Source organism: Stegodyphus dumicola, chromosome 7 (assembly GCF_044657685.1).
Source record: "Stegodyphus dumicola isolate Sdum_Otavi_A_Nest chromosome 7, ASM4465768v1".
Taxonomy (NCBI): Eukaryota; Metazoa; Arthropoda; class Arachnida; order Araneae; family Eresidae; genus Stegodyphus; species Stegodyphus dumicola.
In genome coordinates, this window is record NC_140774.1 from 34,297,295 (window position 1) to 34,314,007 (window position 16,713).

Consider the following 16,713-nt stretch of genomic DNA (forward strand, 5'->3'; position numbering starts at 1 on the left):
CCATCAGTTGATCCACTGGCTCGTGGACTCGAATAGCTCTGACTGTGTAGCGGTCCCTATGAGTTGCTTGCTGGGCTGCCTCGAATTTCATGGCGTACACTAGAGCACTTTTTAAATCTCTTACATCCGCCATTCGTAGAGCTTTCTGTATTTCAGTATCCAGGATGCCGTCGATAAAGTATTGCAAGCACAGAATTTCCCTTGTTTCTGTCGGGCATTCCGAAAAGGCGAGATGGGACAGCCTTTCAACATCCGTGGCGAGCTCCTGAAGTGTTTCAGTAGGCTTCTGTTGGCGAGATTTTAATTGGAGCCTGCTGCAGTCTTTTAAACACTTCTCCCCAAAGCGCAGCTCCAAAGCGGCGGACAGAGCTTCGAAATCTAGTCTCTGATTTTCGGGAAGTGTCTGCAGGATATCCGCTGCGTCTGTTCTCAGAGAAGCGGCGAGATGACAGGCCTTAGCTTGGGAATCCCATCCATTCGCATCCGCCACGATAGAAAATTGTGTCTTATACACCTGCCAGGAGGTCTTCCCATCATATGTCAATAGCTTCAGAGAGGGATGAGCAAGCCTTGGTAAAAATTTAAAACCATCCGGATTGTTCCCTGCCGTCGCTACGAATTTCTTTAAAGTATCAACTTCTTTCGCAACGGCTGAAACCCTATCATCAATTTGTTGCTCGACGGCAGAAACTTGCTCTTCTATATGTTCTTTTACAGAAGAAACTCTTTCTTCTATTTCTTCTTTCACCGAAGAAACTCTTTCTTCAATTTGAACTTTTATGGAAGAAACTTTTTCTTCAATATGCCCAACTTTATTTTCAACCACATCTATTCTGCCTTCCATAGCATCGAATTTGGTTTCTATTATGCAGGCAATTTCTCTTTTCATTTCGCATTGATTTTCTTCAATCTTTACTTGTACGGCTTTTATTTCTTCTTTAACAGATTCCTTAACAACTTTTATTTCATCTTTAAACGTTAATTGACCAGCTTGAATGGCCTTCATCTCTTCCTTAACGGATTCTTGTCTTGCTTTCATTTCTTCCTGTCCCGCTTCAATCTTTTCCTGATTAGATTTCATCATTTCTTCTTTAAACGAGGCAAAGGCTGATATCAACTGCCTTAATTGCTCTTCCATCGCTCTTGTTATTGGCATTCAAACCCCACTCCTGACACCAAAAATTGTTGCGTGCGTACGGGTTTGTTACGAAATGAATGCACAAGTCTGATAAAAAATGAAGAAAATTTATTATTATCGCAACAAATATGATTAAATGTCCTCATATAATCGTGCAGTATCACAATATATCACAGTAGTTATCTTCTAACTACTTAAACGTTCAATATTACTTAATCAAAACAGCTAAAGAAAGCTAATCCGTGAATTCGCTACAGTCAACAAGAGCAGTTTTCTAAACAACAACAAACTAAGCAACTACTACGAACTGAGATGTTTTCCTCCTTTTATAAGATTTTAAAATCATGTGCTAGAATTTTCTAGTACTTTCTCGAAATCAAAAAGAGATATTTATTTATTTAATGCACGCGCTCTTGTACTTTCAATTTTCCGGCTTAGCTTTCTTTTAATATTCGTCATGCGCTGCACTGCGTGAGAAATAAAACCATTTAATTTATAATTGAACTAACATTAGCTTTTTTTAAATACCAAATTCGTAATAATATATATATATATATACAGTGTGACTGATAATTCATGGTACAAACTTTGAGGGCTGGTATAGAACACTGTAACAATCACATTTTGTAAATTAATTGTAATTAATTTTTAATTAATTTTGCCGCTTGTAAACAAGGTTATGAAAATAAAACACTTTCCCCATCATTTGCTGGATTAATTGCTGGATTCACTGAACTAAACACAGGAAAGATCCTGTGTTTGCGTTTCGATGTTTCACTTTTGAACCTACATTCCTATACAAAATGTGATTGTTATACACTGACTACCAATAAGTATTTGGACACCTGTGATAGAAAAGAAAAACTAACTTTATTCAAAATCAATAGTTGGTAGAGCCTCCACAAGAGGTAATTACAGCGTGGACCCTCCGGGGCATACTTTCCACAAGTCTTTGTATGACAGCTAGTGGTATTTTCTTCCACTCGGCTTGGAGAAGACATAGAAGTTCCTTCACCGATTTTGCACGGGTAGTGCACTCCTGAATTCGGCGATGCAACTCGTCCCAGAGGTTCTCGATAGGGTTCAGGTCTGCACTCTGGGCAGGCCAGTCCATTCGATGAACTCCATTGGCACCATACCAAGCCTTGGTTAACGTCAAAACATGACAACTGGCATTGTCGTCCTGAAAGTAACAGGGGTCCAACCCATAAAACTGCCATAACGTAGGAAGCACATTGTCATCCAAAATAGTGCAGTAGGCATCGGAGTTGAGCTTACCATGAATGGGGACAAAGAGTCCCAGCCCATACCAGGAGAAACACCCCCAGACCATAATTCCACCTCCGCCAAACTTGACTGTTGGCACAATGTATTCTGGCAGGAGACGTTCTCCAGGAAGATGCCAGACCTAGACCCTGCCATCCGAACGGTAAAGGGTAAACCTTGATTCGTCACTCCAAAGAACCCATTTCCAATGATCTACTGTCCAATTTCGATGTGCTTTGCACCACAATAACCGAGCAGCGCGGTTGAACTTTGTGATCAAAGGTTTATGGGCAGCAGCACGACCATGAAATCCAAGCAGATGTGCTTCCTTACGGATGGTATTCTTTCGCGGATGAGGGCCATCGGTTGGGTGCGGTTTTTCGGAGTTTCTCTGGACAGCACTCATCGGTCTCTATCTTTCAGTTACGTTGGTCTGCCAACTCGGGGTACATTCTGACAATCACTTCTCACCTTCCACCTCTTAATCACATAGGCCACTGTCGATTTGGGGTACTTCAGATCACTAGATATGTCCCTTAAGGATCGGCCACATTTGTGATATCCGATAATTATACCTTTCTAGAAATCAGAGAGCTCCGAACTGCGAGGCATCTTGCATGCGACTAAAGCCGATGCTGTTTCCTACACAATATATACCGGTGGAGTCCGTGATGTACCTTAGGACCGCAGATATCTTCATTTGCATAGGTGTCCAAATACTTATTGGTAGTCAGTGTATATGCCGTGGCAGTTAATGCATCGGCTGAGCAAGGCATATATATAAGCCTGCAGCAGTTAAGGTGTTAATAAAATGGGCCTACTTCATCTTTCAAGTCTAAAAAAAAGCCCACTTGAGTGAATTCTGTAACATTTGACATTTTTTTCTTCGCTGCCTTTATTCTCTGTTTTCTGCCTTTATTAAGTTACCTATAATTTATAGCATTTTTGCTACATTCCTCTTTTGCATTCTCTTCGAGTGCTCACAACTTCCTCACGATTATTTACCTTTTTTAAATTTATTTATTCTTCACTCTTTTTTTTTTTTTTTTTTTTTCCTTTACCAAAAAATTTTTACAATGCACTACAACGTTTTTAATTGCTGGATTCAAAACAGATTAGTTATTTTGGTTTTAAATATTACAATTTATTTTATTCACTGAACTAAACACTGCAACTTGTTCCATTCGTTAAGCTGACGCGAAGTGATTCTTCACTTTGATTTAAATTTATGGCAGTTAGCATTGGAACTTCTTTATAGATTGGAAATCCAGATAATTCCATGATTTTATTTTTTATTTTTACAAAATAATTCATTTTTATTACATCATTTTTGCTATACCATACTTAGTGTTGCAATGGAGGTTTTTTTCTAATTATTTTTACTGTTAATCAGTTTAAAATTCATAGTTCATCTGAATCTATCACTCAGCACATTATATGCTTAGCAATGGTATTTTGCAACCAAACAGAACAAATACAGTCAAAAGTCTTTAATCCAGACTCGTCTGGGCTTCGGCGATTCCGGATTATGGATCATCAGTTTAAATCTGGTAAGATGGCATACAGAAATTATAAAATTAAAAATATGAAACTGTAATTTATGAAATAAAGAGCAATTACGATCTAAAGGGTATCAAAATTTACAAAAAAAAAAAGCTTATTATTTATTTGTTTACTTTATTAAATATTTCTTTCAATGCGCGCATGCGTAAAACATAGTCGAAATTAGAAAATTGCAACCAGAAAACTATTTGATGTGTATTCGTGATATTTATAATGAGGAGGAATTTGAGTTAAATCATATAAAAGATGGAGTACATTGAGATGAAATACTACATTTAGTAAGGAATTTTAAGCTGAATAAAATAAAAACATCTTGCTGAAGATAAGGATAGTGCTGACAGATCAACTTCCAGTTCATTGCGCGCCGTGACGTTGCTGCAGTAACCCCATGGTGACAATGCAGCAAAAGATGTAAATTTTTTATTTTTGTTTTCGCCATGTTTTGCCCTCTTTTCTTGCAGTTTGTTAGTGTGCTTGTGGTTTTCTCCTTTTTTCATATGTTTATTTCGAATTTAATATGGGATGACTTTTAAATGTTCTGTTTATTTTAACTTATTTTGCATTATTACTATCACTTGTTGTTGCTTTCAGTGTGCAATTGGATGATTAGGTTTGAACTGCTTTTTACTTGATATATATAATGTCATATTTTTGGGAAGCATAGAAGAAGAATCAGCTTGCAGTTGTCGTAGCTGAGAATGAAGGCTTACAAATGAAGATTATAAAACAAAAATTCCCAGTCTGTATTATCACACATATCCAATTAATTTGGCAGACATTCAATCATAATTAAATATGATAAATTTCGATGTACATCAATTCTTAAAATTAAGACGCAGGCAGTTTAGACGAGGCAGCAAAGCAAGGAGTTATTAGCAAGGTGGAACCTAGGAAAAGAGTGACGAAGTTAGCTTGCCAGAGCATTTATACCAAGTTTAATGTACAAGTACAGCTAATCTATGATTGGTTAGTTAGTAGTGTTACATCTCTCTCTCTATATGTGTGTGTGTGTTATATTATGCATTTCCTAACTAATCAAATTCTCGTACCATAATTTATGCTGCAATAGATCAAAATTTCCATTTCCATAGACAATGACTAGGATAAATTACATTATACATATGGAATTTTCTTCATTATCTATAAATTTTCAGGAGGAAGAAAGAAACTAAATTCTGCATTGAAGCTGTAAATCAGCGGTGCCCAACCTTGTGCTCACCAGCCCGATTAGGTACTCTGAAAAAATATTTTAAAAAAATCCCATTCATTTATATTTCTTAATTGTTAAACTATGGTAAGCATTTATAGTCATAAGAGATATCTTGCAAGCCGTCATAAAATAATTGATTGCTGACTGATGAACTTGATAGCAAACATGGAATCTTATTCCTTCACTCCGATGCTAGATGGCTCAGCAGGGGAAAAGTACTTCAATGATTTGTAGAACTTCTTTAGCCAATAAAGCAGTTTTGGGAATCCAGAAACGAAAGTTATAAAGAATTGGACAATAAAAATTGGTTATCCGATTTGTATTTTCTCACGGATATAACAGCTAAACTGAACAAACTGAATGAAGATCTCCAGGTTAAAGAAAAAACTCTTTTTCAAAATCAAATGAAAGAAAAAAATTTCACCCATTTTCAGAATTTATCAAGCCTTCTTAATAAACACAAGGTAATTGAACCAGAGAAATACTCAGAAAACCTTAATGCATTGAAAAATAATTTTGAACTCCACTTCTCCAATTTTCCTGAAGTTCAACCAATATTATTATTCATCTCAAACCCATTTGGCGAAATTAATATTTCAGATGTATCACATAAGATTGGAAATATGTTTAACAAAAATGTTGATGTTTTAGAAATATGGCTCGCGATAGGCCAAAGGTTGGGCACCACTGCTGTAAATATTGGAAGGCTACTTTATAACTCAACCAACATTTTCTAGTATCCAGAAGCCTGAACAAAATGATGGAGTCAAAATTTAAGATTTGACTCAAAGTTCAGGCCTGGAATTTAGAATAATCAGTTTGTATTGTTGGTGTACATTCTAATGGAAGGAAGTGTTAAGTTGCTTTAATATGAAAAGATTTCAATTAAAAAATAATAATAAAAATCTAGACTTCACGGTTATACTTGACATTGGAGATAACACATGGAAATGCCAGCATAATTGGCATTAAAATACAATAATGAATATAAGAATGTATAAGAATGTCCACTGAATATAGAATAATTTATAGATTTAAATTTCTTTGCTGTTCCTTCAGCTTTTAATTTGTGATTAAAAATCTGCTCTTACCTTGGAGTCCGATCATCGAAATTGCCTTCCCACTTGAAGCCATCACTATAGCCGCTGTATTTGTTATACTGTTCAACACCTGTAAAATATTTATGAAATAAGACTTTATTATAAAGGAGATAACATACAACAATTTTAGTAACTATACTGATCAAGGAACTTGTAATAACAGGGTAAACTACTCTTATATATATATTCTAATGCTGTAATATAGTTTTTTTTATCTCTTTATTAAGTGCTTCACTTAAAAGTATCAGTAAAAGATTAACTGTTTTGTTTAAAAATATCTAACAAATTAATTTCATATTTAAAAATAATATCACACAATTAATCATCATATTCATATTCTCCAGTATTTCATTTTTTAAATGATAAAAGTAGTTAGAATCAAGGTACAGAACAACAGGAGCATATATTTCAAACATTTTCATTAACATATGAAGTTTTTGATAATGAAGCATTTATCATTTATCAGGAACTAAAAGACTCACATCAGATATCCTCAGTGCAAGGTAATATACAATATACATTTACTTTAGACTATAAGAAAAAAAAAAAATTATATGTTAGTTGAAGTTCTTTTAAAAAATACTGTTAAAATGGAAAAGAAGCCACGGGAAAAGCAGCACAGTTGAAGGGCGGAACACATGCTTACAAATATAAATCTTGCTTTACATTGATGTATTTTTGTTTCTAACAGTTAATGTCAATGAATCGGACAATAGTTTTAGTTTCAAATAATGTCAATCATATAACTGTTGCTATTACATGGCTCAAGTTATTTGTTTATATAATCTAAAAAATTCAGTAAAACTGTATTTTAATATAATTAAAGACATCAATCCAAGAAGCATGTTATTGGTTTTACAAAAAATAAAAATTAAACAGTTAGTTGTTATGAAACATAAGCAGTTTAGTTTTTGAATTCCAAAATTTCTAACAGTTTGAGAATGGATTCTTATACTACTGAATAAGTGAGGAATATACATAGTGAAAAATCTTGCTAATGGAAATCAATTAGCAATAAAAATACAGGAACAATAAGTTGTGATAACAATTCATGTTTGTATATACTTAATCAATTTGTATGATGTAAATGATAAATGCGTAACCATAAAATGATAAATCAGTTTCCATGGACTATCTCTATACATTTCATGTTAGTGCCGGCAAAATTAATTTATGTGTTATATGATTGTACAATTATAAATAATTTTTGTTGATTATACCCAAAACATTTATGTTTCTATACATATAACATATTTGCAGGTTGTTGTAAAATAGTAAATCTGTTTCAAGTCGATTCCATAATGTCTGTTCTCACTTTTAGAAATGCTACTGAAATAAAATATTTATAAAATTTAACATGTGTTGTTAATTTTAATATATATAAATTTATTTCTAAGAAAAATATGAGAATTACATAAAACTATAAGAAGGGTCAATATAACATATATAAAAAAGGCCAAATATTGCATTATTTTATTTTTGACGTCAAACTGAATTCAGAAAATTTCAGTTTGAGTAAAAAAATATATGTGATAATAGTACATTATATAAGAAATTAAAGGTCACAATTTGGGAAAGTAATAAATTTATACCATATTAATAGATTAATTTGAACAAATATATATTAATTATTAATTTGAACAATCTTAACTATCTTGCTATTTTGTTGAATAAGAAGTACAATCGTCTATTTTATGGCTACAATTCCACTTAGATTTAATATTTATATATATATATATATCAATCGCAGATATAAATAAATTACCTGTTACAATCAAAACTTCATTAAAGTCTAAACATTCCACAAAGAGACGGGAAACTATGAGTTCAGGACAAATGACGAATCTAATTTCTTCTTGTACACATCCTTGTCCTAACACACCTCCACCCACAAATTTGTTAGCAAAATCAACCTAATTGAATAAATCCTTTGTTTACATTTTTATACTATGTTTTCACTGTTTAAAAAAATTTGCATAAAAATTAAAATATTTTTATTGCAACTTAATATAGTTCTATATTCATGAAATGTGGTGGCCAATTAAGGATTAAAAATTAAATTTTGGCCAAATACTTGTTTAGTCCCAAAAATAATTCATTAGAAAGAGCTTAACAGCTTTCTTCCTTAAAAGGAAGAAACAAAAAAATTGTTGAATAATTAATTTCTTTGTTGTTGTTTCAATGCAAATCTTATTGTAGCATAAACATAACTATGTTGGTAATGATGGAGCCTGAAGCATCACCAAATTACTCAATCATAAACATTACAAAACAATCTGTATGGCACTAATTTTGATTTAAAAAAGATGTATAGAATTTAAGGCTATGATAAAATACACTAGGGCTGTATGCCTAAAGAATTCAAGCCTAGGCTGCATTTCATGAATCGTTTCCGCCACAAATTTTAGCATCAAATAAGTATACTTATAAAACGAGATATGAAAGTCGGGAAAATATTAGAAATGATATCACTTTGAATGAAAAAGAAGTGATGTTCAATATCGATGTTTGTTTATACTCTTGAAAATATGAAAATACCACAAGATGGGCCAATACTTAAGAACCAGTGAACTGGATTAATTTATGGCAAAACACAGAAGGAATAACTGCATTTACAAATCTGCTCACTAAGATAAGATTGGAATTTAAATAACTTATTAAGATAAAAAAAAAACTCTGTTTGTTGTACTCATTCATCTATCACACACACTAAAAGAAAATTCTTTTAATTATTTATTAGTTTTTTTATCTGTGGATTTTGTGTTTGGGTAAAAATAAAAGTATTGCCATTTAAGAAAAATATTTGTTGCAAAACTTGTGCACATGTGATGCAAGGAAATAAATGCAAAACAATGCTCTGGATAATTAAATCTTTCCTTCATTAAATATGTGACCAAATTTTCATGTGATAATTTAGCTTTACTGTTTGAAAGTTCAATTTAAGTATAATACAGTCAAAAGTCGTTAATTCGGACACCCATAATCCGGAATGATCTATAATCCAGACCTCAAAGCTAAAAACTTTCTGCGTATGCGCCGCGTTGACACATGCACATAGGCGTTTACGCGTGCGCGTAACACCTTTACGACTGTGCATATGCGTGTGTGCAAATGCAGAATACGTTTTCGCGTGCACGTTTAATGTATAAGGAATGGTATAAGCTAAAATTATCTAATTATCTATTTCAGTTAATGTTGATGATTACATTGTTCCTTAATCTTCGAAGTGGATCCGGCTTATTATTTTTTGCAGACTGTAAGAGCAATTTTATAAAAGTAAACTTGAACTTTTGATTATGTCAAATAGAATTTCTGATGCTGGAGCTCCCAAAGGATCTACAAAACAAAAGTATATTTTGATATCCATCAAACAAAAAGTGGAATTGCTGCAAAAAATGGATAAAGACATGAAGAAGGTGACAGAGAGGTTAGTGAAAACGAAAAAATTTCGATTGATGAATTAGTCGGTATTCTCGGCACAGCAATTACGGGACTTGAACAGCGGAACTTTGTAACTGAACAAGAAATTATGTCTGTTTATAGAATTAAAGAGAAAGTATTATCACATAAAACGAAGCAACTTAAACAACTTACATTGAAAGAAATGTTTAATAAAGGAAACAAATAAATATTAAGCTTTTTTTTTTTTTTTTTTTTTTTTTTTTTGTAAATTTTGATCATAATTGTTCTTTATTTCAGAAATTACGGTTTCATATTTTTAATTTTAGAATTTCTGCATGCCATCTTACGAGATTTAAACTGATGATCTAGAATCCGGAAAAATCGATAATCCGGAATCGCCGAAGTCCCGACGAGTCTGGATTAACGACTTTTGACTGTATATTTTTTTTTCCTATATTTTTAATTCTGTGGTGACTAACTCTTAAACCAGTATGCCTATCATATCTGCTTAAGAATTGAACTGAAATCTACATAATTAAGATCAGAGAGCAATTTTTTTTAATCTTATGATTTTTATGTTTTAATTTTTGGTTAAGCTTTGGATTATGGTAACTTGGTGATTTTTTGGAGAAAATTTGGCGACCAATCTTAACTATCTTAATTTGGTGACTAATCTTAACTATCAACCCTGCTACAGCAACCTGCTAGTTTTTTTTTTTTTTGTTTGTTTGTTTGTTTGTTTGTTTGTTTGTTTTTTGGATGCCATTTTGTTTTCACAAAGTAAAAGCACACTTTTTTTTTTTTTTTTTTTTTTTTAACATTTTTTCCAAAAATCTGCTAGCCGAATTATGCTTATGCTAGAACTTTTATGGAACAAAAATGCTTAATCATGACGAAATTAGGTGCGAAATTGGGAGAAAGTGCAGAATCACCCACTGCTTGCCGCATTTTTAAGAATTGCACATACACGGTATCCATGTACACGTCAACCTATTTTCACTTAAAAAAAACATCTCAAATTGCACAAAAATGGCATTGCGCACACTCTTGACTTTATCCATGTACACTACTAAAGTCCTAGCTAGTAACCTTTATCGCATTACCAAAATGTCGCCAAACTACCTGTTACCATATTCCAAAGATTAGCCTAATTTTTGTATTTTTAAACAAAATTTTTGAAGATTGTAATTCTAAACTTTTCAAGATCTTAAAAACTGTAATTCAAAGTTTTCAGATTGCAATTGCATTATTATTATTGGTTTAAAAAGAACATTTACATAAAAAATAATAATTGATAAGGAATAAAATAAAAGGCTAATAGTTAGTAATGGAAAAATTTTGAATGCATTTATAATCCTTGATATAAAAATGTAATTATGCTATAAATGCTCTCTCAGTATACCGTATGTAAAAAAACCATACTACCAACAAATGATATAATTCTTTTAGAATGTCTGTCTATGATAAGAGTTGTACAGATCTAATTATAAGTTTAAATTATGCATGGAAAAAATGAAAATTTAACTTCTCAACAATCTATGCGATCCTGTAACCATTAGAAGATGGCAACTAGAGATTAATACAATCTTGTATATAGATTTATAACAAGAGTTTTTCATTTATGGAAAATGGAAGATGCTTGACTTTTAAATAATTAAATTTATAGAAAGCTGATTGTTATGAATATATAGAATCCGTAGTTTTCTTTTCATAATGATACAAGGGCAAATGGAAAATGTTCTCTCATAAACTGTATAATAAAAACTGGATCATTTATATGTTAGTATAATATCAAGAAAAAGAAAATAAATAAAAGATTCAACATCAAATGAACTGCTATCACAGCAACTTGAACTCATAGCTGATATTCTTTAAATACTATTTTTTGACATCAGAAAGAACCCCTTTTTTTTAATCTACTCATTACAAACATAATTCTACTCATTACAAACTGCCATCACAGCAACTTGAATTCATAGCTGATATTCTTTAAATACTATTTTTTGACATCAGAAAGAACCCCATTTTTTTAATCTACTCATTACAAACATAATTTTGAATCTGAACTAAATTGTCATGAAACTTGCAACTGTCACTGCAGTTAAATAACAATCCATCAATGTACAGTTTCTTTGGCTTTCAATTTTTAAACTCTATGAACATTGCAAAAGTTTGATTCTATTAAATTACTGCTTGTAATTCATACACTGACATATAATTTAATGAAAATAATTATAATTTCTTCTTTCTAAATTATAAAATGAATGACTGTATCTTGATTTAAAATGAAAGAAATTCTGAATTTTCACATAATAAAAACTATCCACATGATTAAACTGTACCAAATCACAACAATTGAAAATTTACATTGTACTCTTTAATCTCAAATTACAGTATGTATAAACATATTATTGTAACACAGCTTAAATTGGTTATAATGAGAATCTAGTTTATCCAACTAAGTGATTGAAAAATTGCAGAGTAATAATTGAACATTAATACATGGAAACAGAGCTTAATATATCATTATGTAATATGTACATGTAAAATAAAAGAAATGAAATTTTAGTGAATTTAAAAAAAAGCTGTTCCAGTCTGCATGAACCATCAAAATATGCATTTTCATCAGTATGCTGAATTAAAAAAATCTGATGTGTGCACGACATGACTTCCTTGTATGGAATATTAAATTATACGCAATTTTTCTTGCATTTCATTTAAACTTACTGGATTGAATTAAATCTACTTCGTCGATAGCGCATAAGCCACAATAGAATAAATGCACTCTTTAAAATTCACTATATTTGCTTACCATTGCGACACTCTGGCACTAGGTTCACTTAACAGCATTATATTTCGTTCATATTATAACTCAGAATGCACAAAATTTATATCATTTGAAGAATTATCTAATCATTGCAACATGTTCTATTCAAATAATATAATAAATCTAAAATGATGTATAAAAGAAATTAAGCACACAAAACAAAAAAGAAACAGTTTTTCGCAGATGACTCCATATTTCTCATTCAATTCATTCAGTTCTCACTTCGTGACAAGGCAGAAAATACATAAAAACTCAAAATATCTACATTAAAAATTTTGAAGTAAATCTTAAACACTTATTTCCTCAAAATTCCAGAAAGGATTAAGCATGATTTAATTCGCAATAATAAATGAAAGCGTTACCTTTGTTGTTGTGAAACTTAGTCTTTCTAGATTGGCAACAAATCTACTATTCTGCTGTTTCAAATGTAAACAAGCATGTCTGTCATGTTATTTAGAAATTAGGCTTAACCGCACTTAAACAGCTTTTAAATTGTTGATAATTCTACAATTATTGCTTGCAGGTTTCCTTAACCGGAAGATAAGAACACCATAATTCAATCATTTTTAAAGCAAAAAAATGCACAATTTACAAACATATAAGAGTAAAGAAACTGAGATCACTCAGCCGGGTAACAGAGTGGATATGTATATAAATATATTTATATATGTTTGGTTCGGCCAATAGCAACCAAAATACGAGGTGCACATCTACATGTTATAGCAGTCCTATATGCAAAATTCAACATTCTGAGGGTACTCGTTTTGGAGTTATGCGAGATATGTACGTATGTACAGACGCCACGAAAAATTCTCTTCAGAATTCATTTTAAAGCAGCTTTATAATTTTTTTGATGGAAAAGAGTCTTTTATTCTGTCCTTACATACAGATGTCACAAAAAACATCGTTAAATTGTATTCGATAGCGGTCAAAATGGATATTTTCATTGAAATATGCTACCTGAAACTTTTCGCGATTACAATACTTCCTTTTTACTTCGTACAAGGAACTAAAAATATCATACTTTTTGTTATTAAAGCTTGGGGGTTAGTTTAGACATGATTTCAAAATGATTTACAAATAATTAGATCACAAAATTAATATTGTAGGTTAAATAATTTTAAAAAATTGCTTAAACTTTACTTAATACTAGTAAACATAATCATATTTCTCAATATGAGTATTTGATTCAGGATATTGTAAGCAATTTACTAAAGTCACTGCCTAAAGCATGTTCAGGTGAAATGTCATTATCTCCCATTTCACCATTAACATCTTTGTCATCTACTTCAAATAAATTATCTTCAATTTTGTGCACAACATGGTTCAGCAAAAGTGATAATATCTAGATAAAAATTAACAAAATACACAGCCTCTTTTTTATCTGGGCTTATCTCGTTGTACTTCAAAAATGAAGAATCATATTTCGATCGTAAGACCACAGCTAAGAAATACCTTGCAACTACATGAAAATGGTTACCATAATTGGGCATCAATGTATAATTTACTGTGCTACTGCCAAGTAGAGCACATGCCCAAATGATGGAAGAAAGAGAAACTATTGCCCAAAAGTGCCGTTTTTTCATACAATACTCTCACCTCTATTTTTCAAAAGGAAGTTGAAAGCTAATTGGCTTTTACTTTTAGCTCATTTGAATCATCTAGTTAAGTTAGATAAACAATTATCCACACTCCTGGCAATATATATATATAGAGAGAGAGAGAGAGCTAAATTTATAGGATAATTTTGAGTTCAATTTATGCAAGTTTTCACTTTTGGGTGAATTTTTGCAGCATAATCTACCTCTTGGCTTATATACAGATAAATTTATACTTAAATAGACAGCAATTGATAAAAAATTCATGGTCTTACTTGCAACATGCCACAGCCATCAGTTTCTATAAGTCCGTCACCTTTTATGACCACAGTTCGGATTCTGCAAGTTGATTTCTCCCATTTAGGCAGATCTTGGAGACACTGGCGATGAAATGTTACAGTTCCACATGGTTCTATAGATCAATAGGTATTAATGCTGTAATTTTTCTATTTCTTTGTTTAAAAACTAAAATTCTTAATACAATTCTTAGCTTCATTACAAATAATAGCAGTGACAGTAATAATAATAATAATTGTTCATTCACATATTTTAATAAACATTATGCATCTTATATAGTGTTTAAAGATTTAACATTATCACAGTTAAGAAACACAAAGCAAAATTATAATTAATACACTTTTACCTGGTTCATACACATTTCTGCACATGAAAATTAGACTTTTAAGACCATTAATGAAAAAAATTAAGGGCCTATAAGTAGAGGGAATTTAATAAATGAAAGCAATTATCGATAACCAAATTTTGCTTTTGTAAAACCATTCTAAGAATAAAATAAATCTGTAAGTTATTATACATTATTATCAAATATAATTTAATAGTTAATATAATTATGCATGTAATTTATGATAATGATTCTAAAACAATATTAGGATAATTATACATAGAAAGCTAAAAAACATAGTATGTTTCATAACAACACTCACAACAAAATATTTATGCATCCTTTTTAATTTAAAAATTTTCCAGATATTTTAGCTCATTTATATCTTCTTTAACATCTTTTCAAAGTTCATTTGTTTCAATAAACAAATCAATGCTCAAATTATTTTCTGCTTCATTCCCTAATTTGTTAATGCTTTAACAATAAACCTTTGAAGAATAATTTTATGTAATCAAATTCTTTCTCAATAGCTTCTTCATTTTAAGATTTCAGATTTAATTGAAGATTTCTGTTATACAAAAGAAGTGCATGTATTTAGAATGTGTAGAAGATATTGCTAATTTCATATCTTTAATATGAGTATTGAGAATAAATGTCAAACAATATAAGGTCAATACAAGGCTGGCACCCAAGCTATTGTGGCAGAATTTTAGAAGTTAGTGTAGCATTGAACAACAAAATTTAAATATTAGGGCAGGACCCATAGAGGAACAGTTCAAAACCCAAAGAGATTGTAGCAAGTGGCAAAATGCCTACCCCTGTGTACAGTTCCATAAGACACACGTGTCAGATGAATCTTTGAAACTGTCAGTTTCTTTAATAACAGAAAATTTCTATCTACAGATGCTGTCTATGTGATAGAGCTGCTTTTGCAATTCCCCACATTGTGTCTAGTGAAAAGATGAGAAAATTAAGTGAAGATAAACATGTCTAAAGAAAGACTTTCTAGGATCAAAAGTAGAAATTTCAAATATTACATGGAAAAAAATTCTTACGAAAAAATATAAAAGAACACAGATGGAATTAATTTTTAAATAATTAAGTAGCCCTTTTGCTTTTGCTGAAAATTGCTTCGGAAGCTGTGTTACATAATATTTGTTACCTTATTTATTTTTCAGAATCAAAATGTTTTTAAGATGCTAAAACGAAAAGTAATCTTAGTATTAAAATCTATTAACGTTGGTCTGTTTGTTTGTTAGTGGCATCATGTCCTCCCGAACAGCGGGGAGTTGAGTTTCGAGAGAGAAAGCCCGGATTCCAAAAATTAGTGGAAAGCTATTTCAACAAACTCTCATATTCGTACAACTTTAACCAGCCAAAATATTAATCAAAAACTCTGAAAACACTAATTTTTACCCTCATTTTTCTGAGTGGCATTAGTCTCGCAAGTTGAACAATAAATATATTATGTTGGATTCCAAAAATTCATGGAAAGTTATTTTCACCATTCTCATCTTTGTACAACTTTAATCAGCTGAGATATTAATTAAAAACTCTGAAAAAGCTCATTTTCACACACATTTTTCCTAGTGGCAACAGTCTCACACACTGGGGATAAAAATCAGCTGTATTTCGAAAAGTGTTGCCACTGCACACTTTCAAATCATAGAATTTGTTAATAAACAATTTGTTAAGTTTTAAAAAATGTGAAATAATAATAGCATTGTCAAACATTAAACATATTATTATTATATAAGTCATATTCTGGCATTGAAGAAAACATGCAGTTGCATTGTATGTGGAAAATTTTTCATTAATGTCAGCATTTTAAATAAATAAATGCTGTTGGTTAGGATAATTAACATGGTATGTTATTGCAATGCTAGGATTTCAGGTTATTCCACGTTAGGAATACAAGTTAGGATAACTGACATGATATGTTATTGCCACATTAATTCTTTCACTGATATTGAAAAAAAGTTGTTAT

General features: G+C 31.2%; 1 protein-coding gene across 4 annotated transcripts in view; it reads right to left on the reverse strand.

The window, feature by feature from the left end:
• Positions 1-16,713, reverse strand: part of LOC118193130 (poly(ADP-ribose) glycohydrolase-like) — a 105,110-nt gene that overhangs the window by 24,547 nt on the left and 63,850 nt on the right. For all 4 annotated transcript variants that reach the window (XM_035364171.2, XM_035364170.2, XM_085820076.1 and 1 more), the window contains 3 exons: positions 14,380-14,516; positions 8,043-8,190; positions 6,269-6,347 (listed from right to left, as the gene is read on the reverse strand). In XM_035364171.2, the coding sequence (XP_035220062.1) occupies positions 6,269-6,347; positions 8,043-8,190; positions 14,380-14,516 (364 nt within the window). The remainder of the gene's footprint in view (positions 1-6,268; positions 6,348-8,042; positions 8,191-14,379; positions 14,517-16,713) is intronic.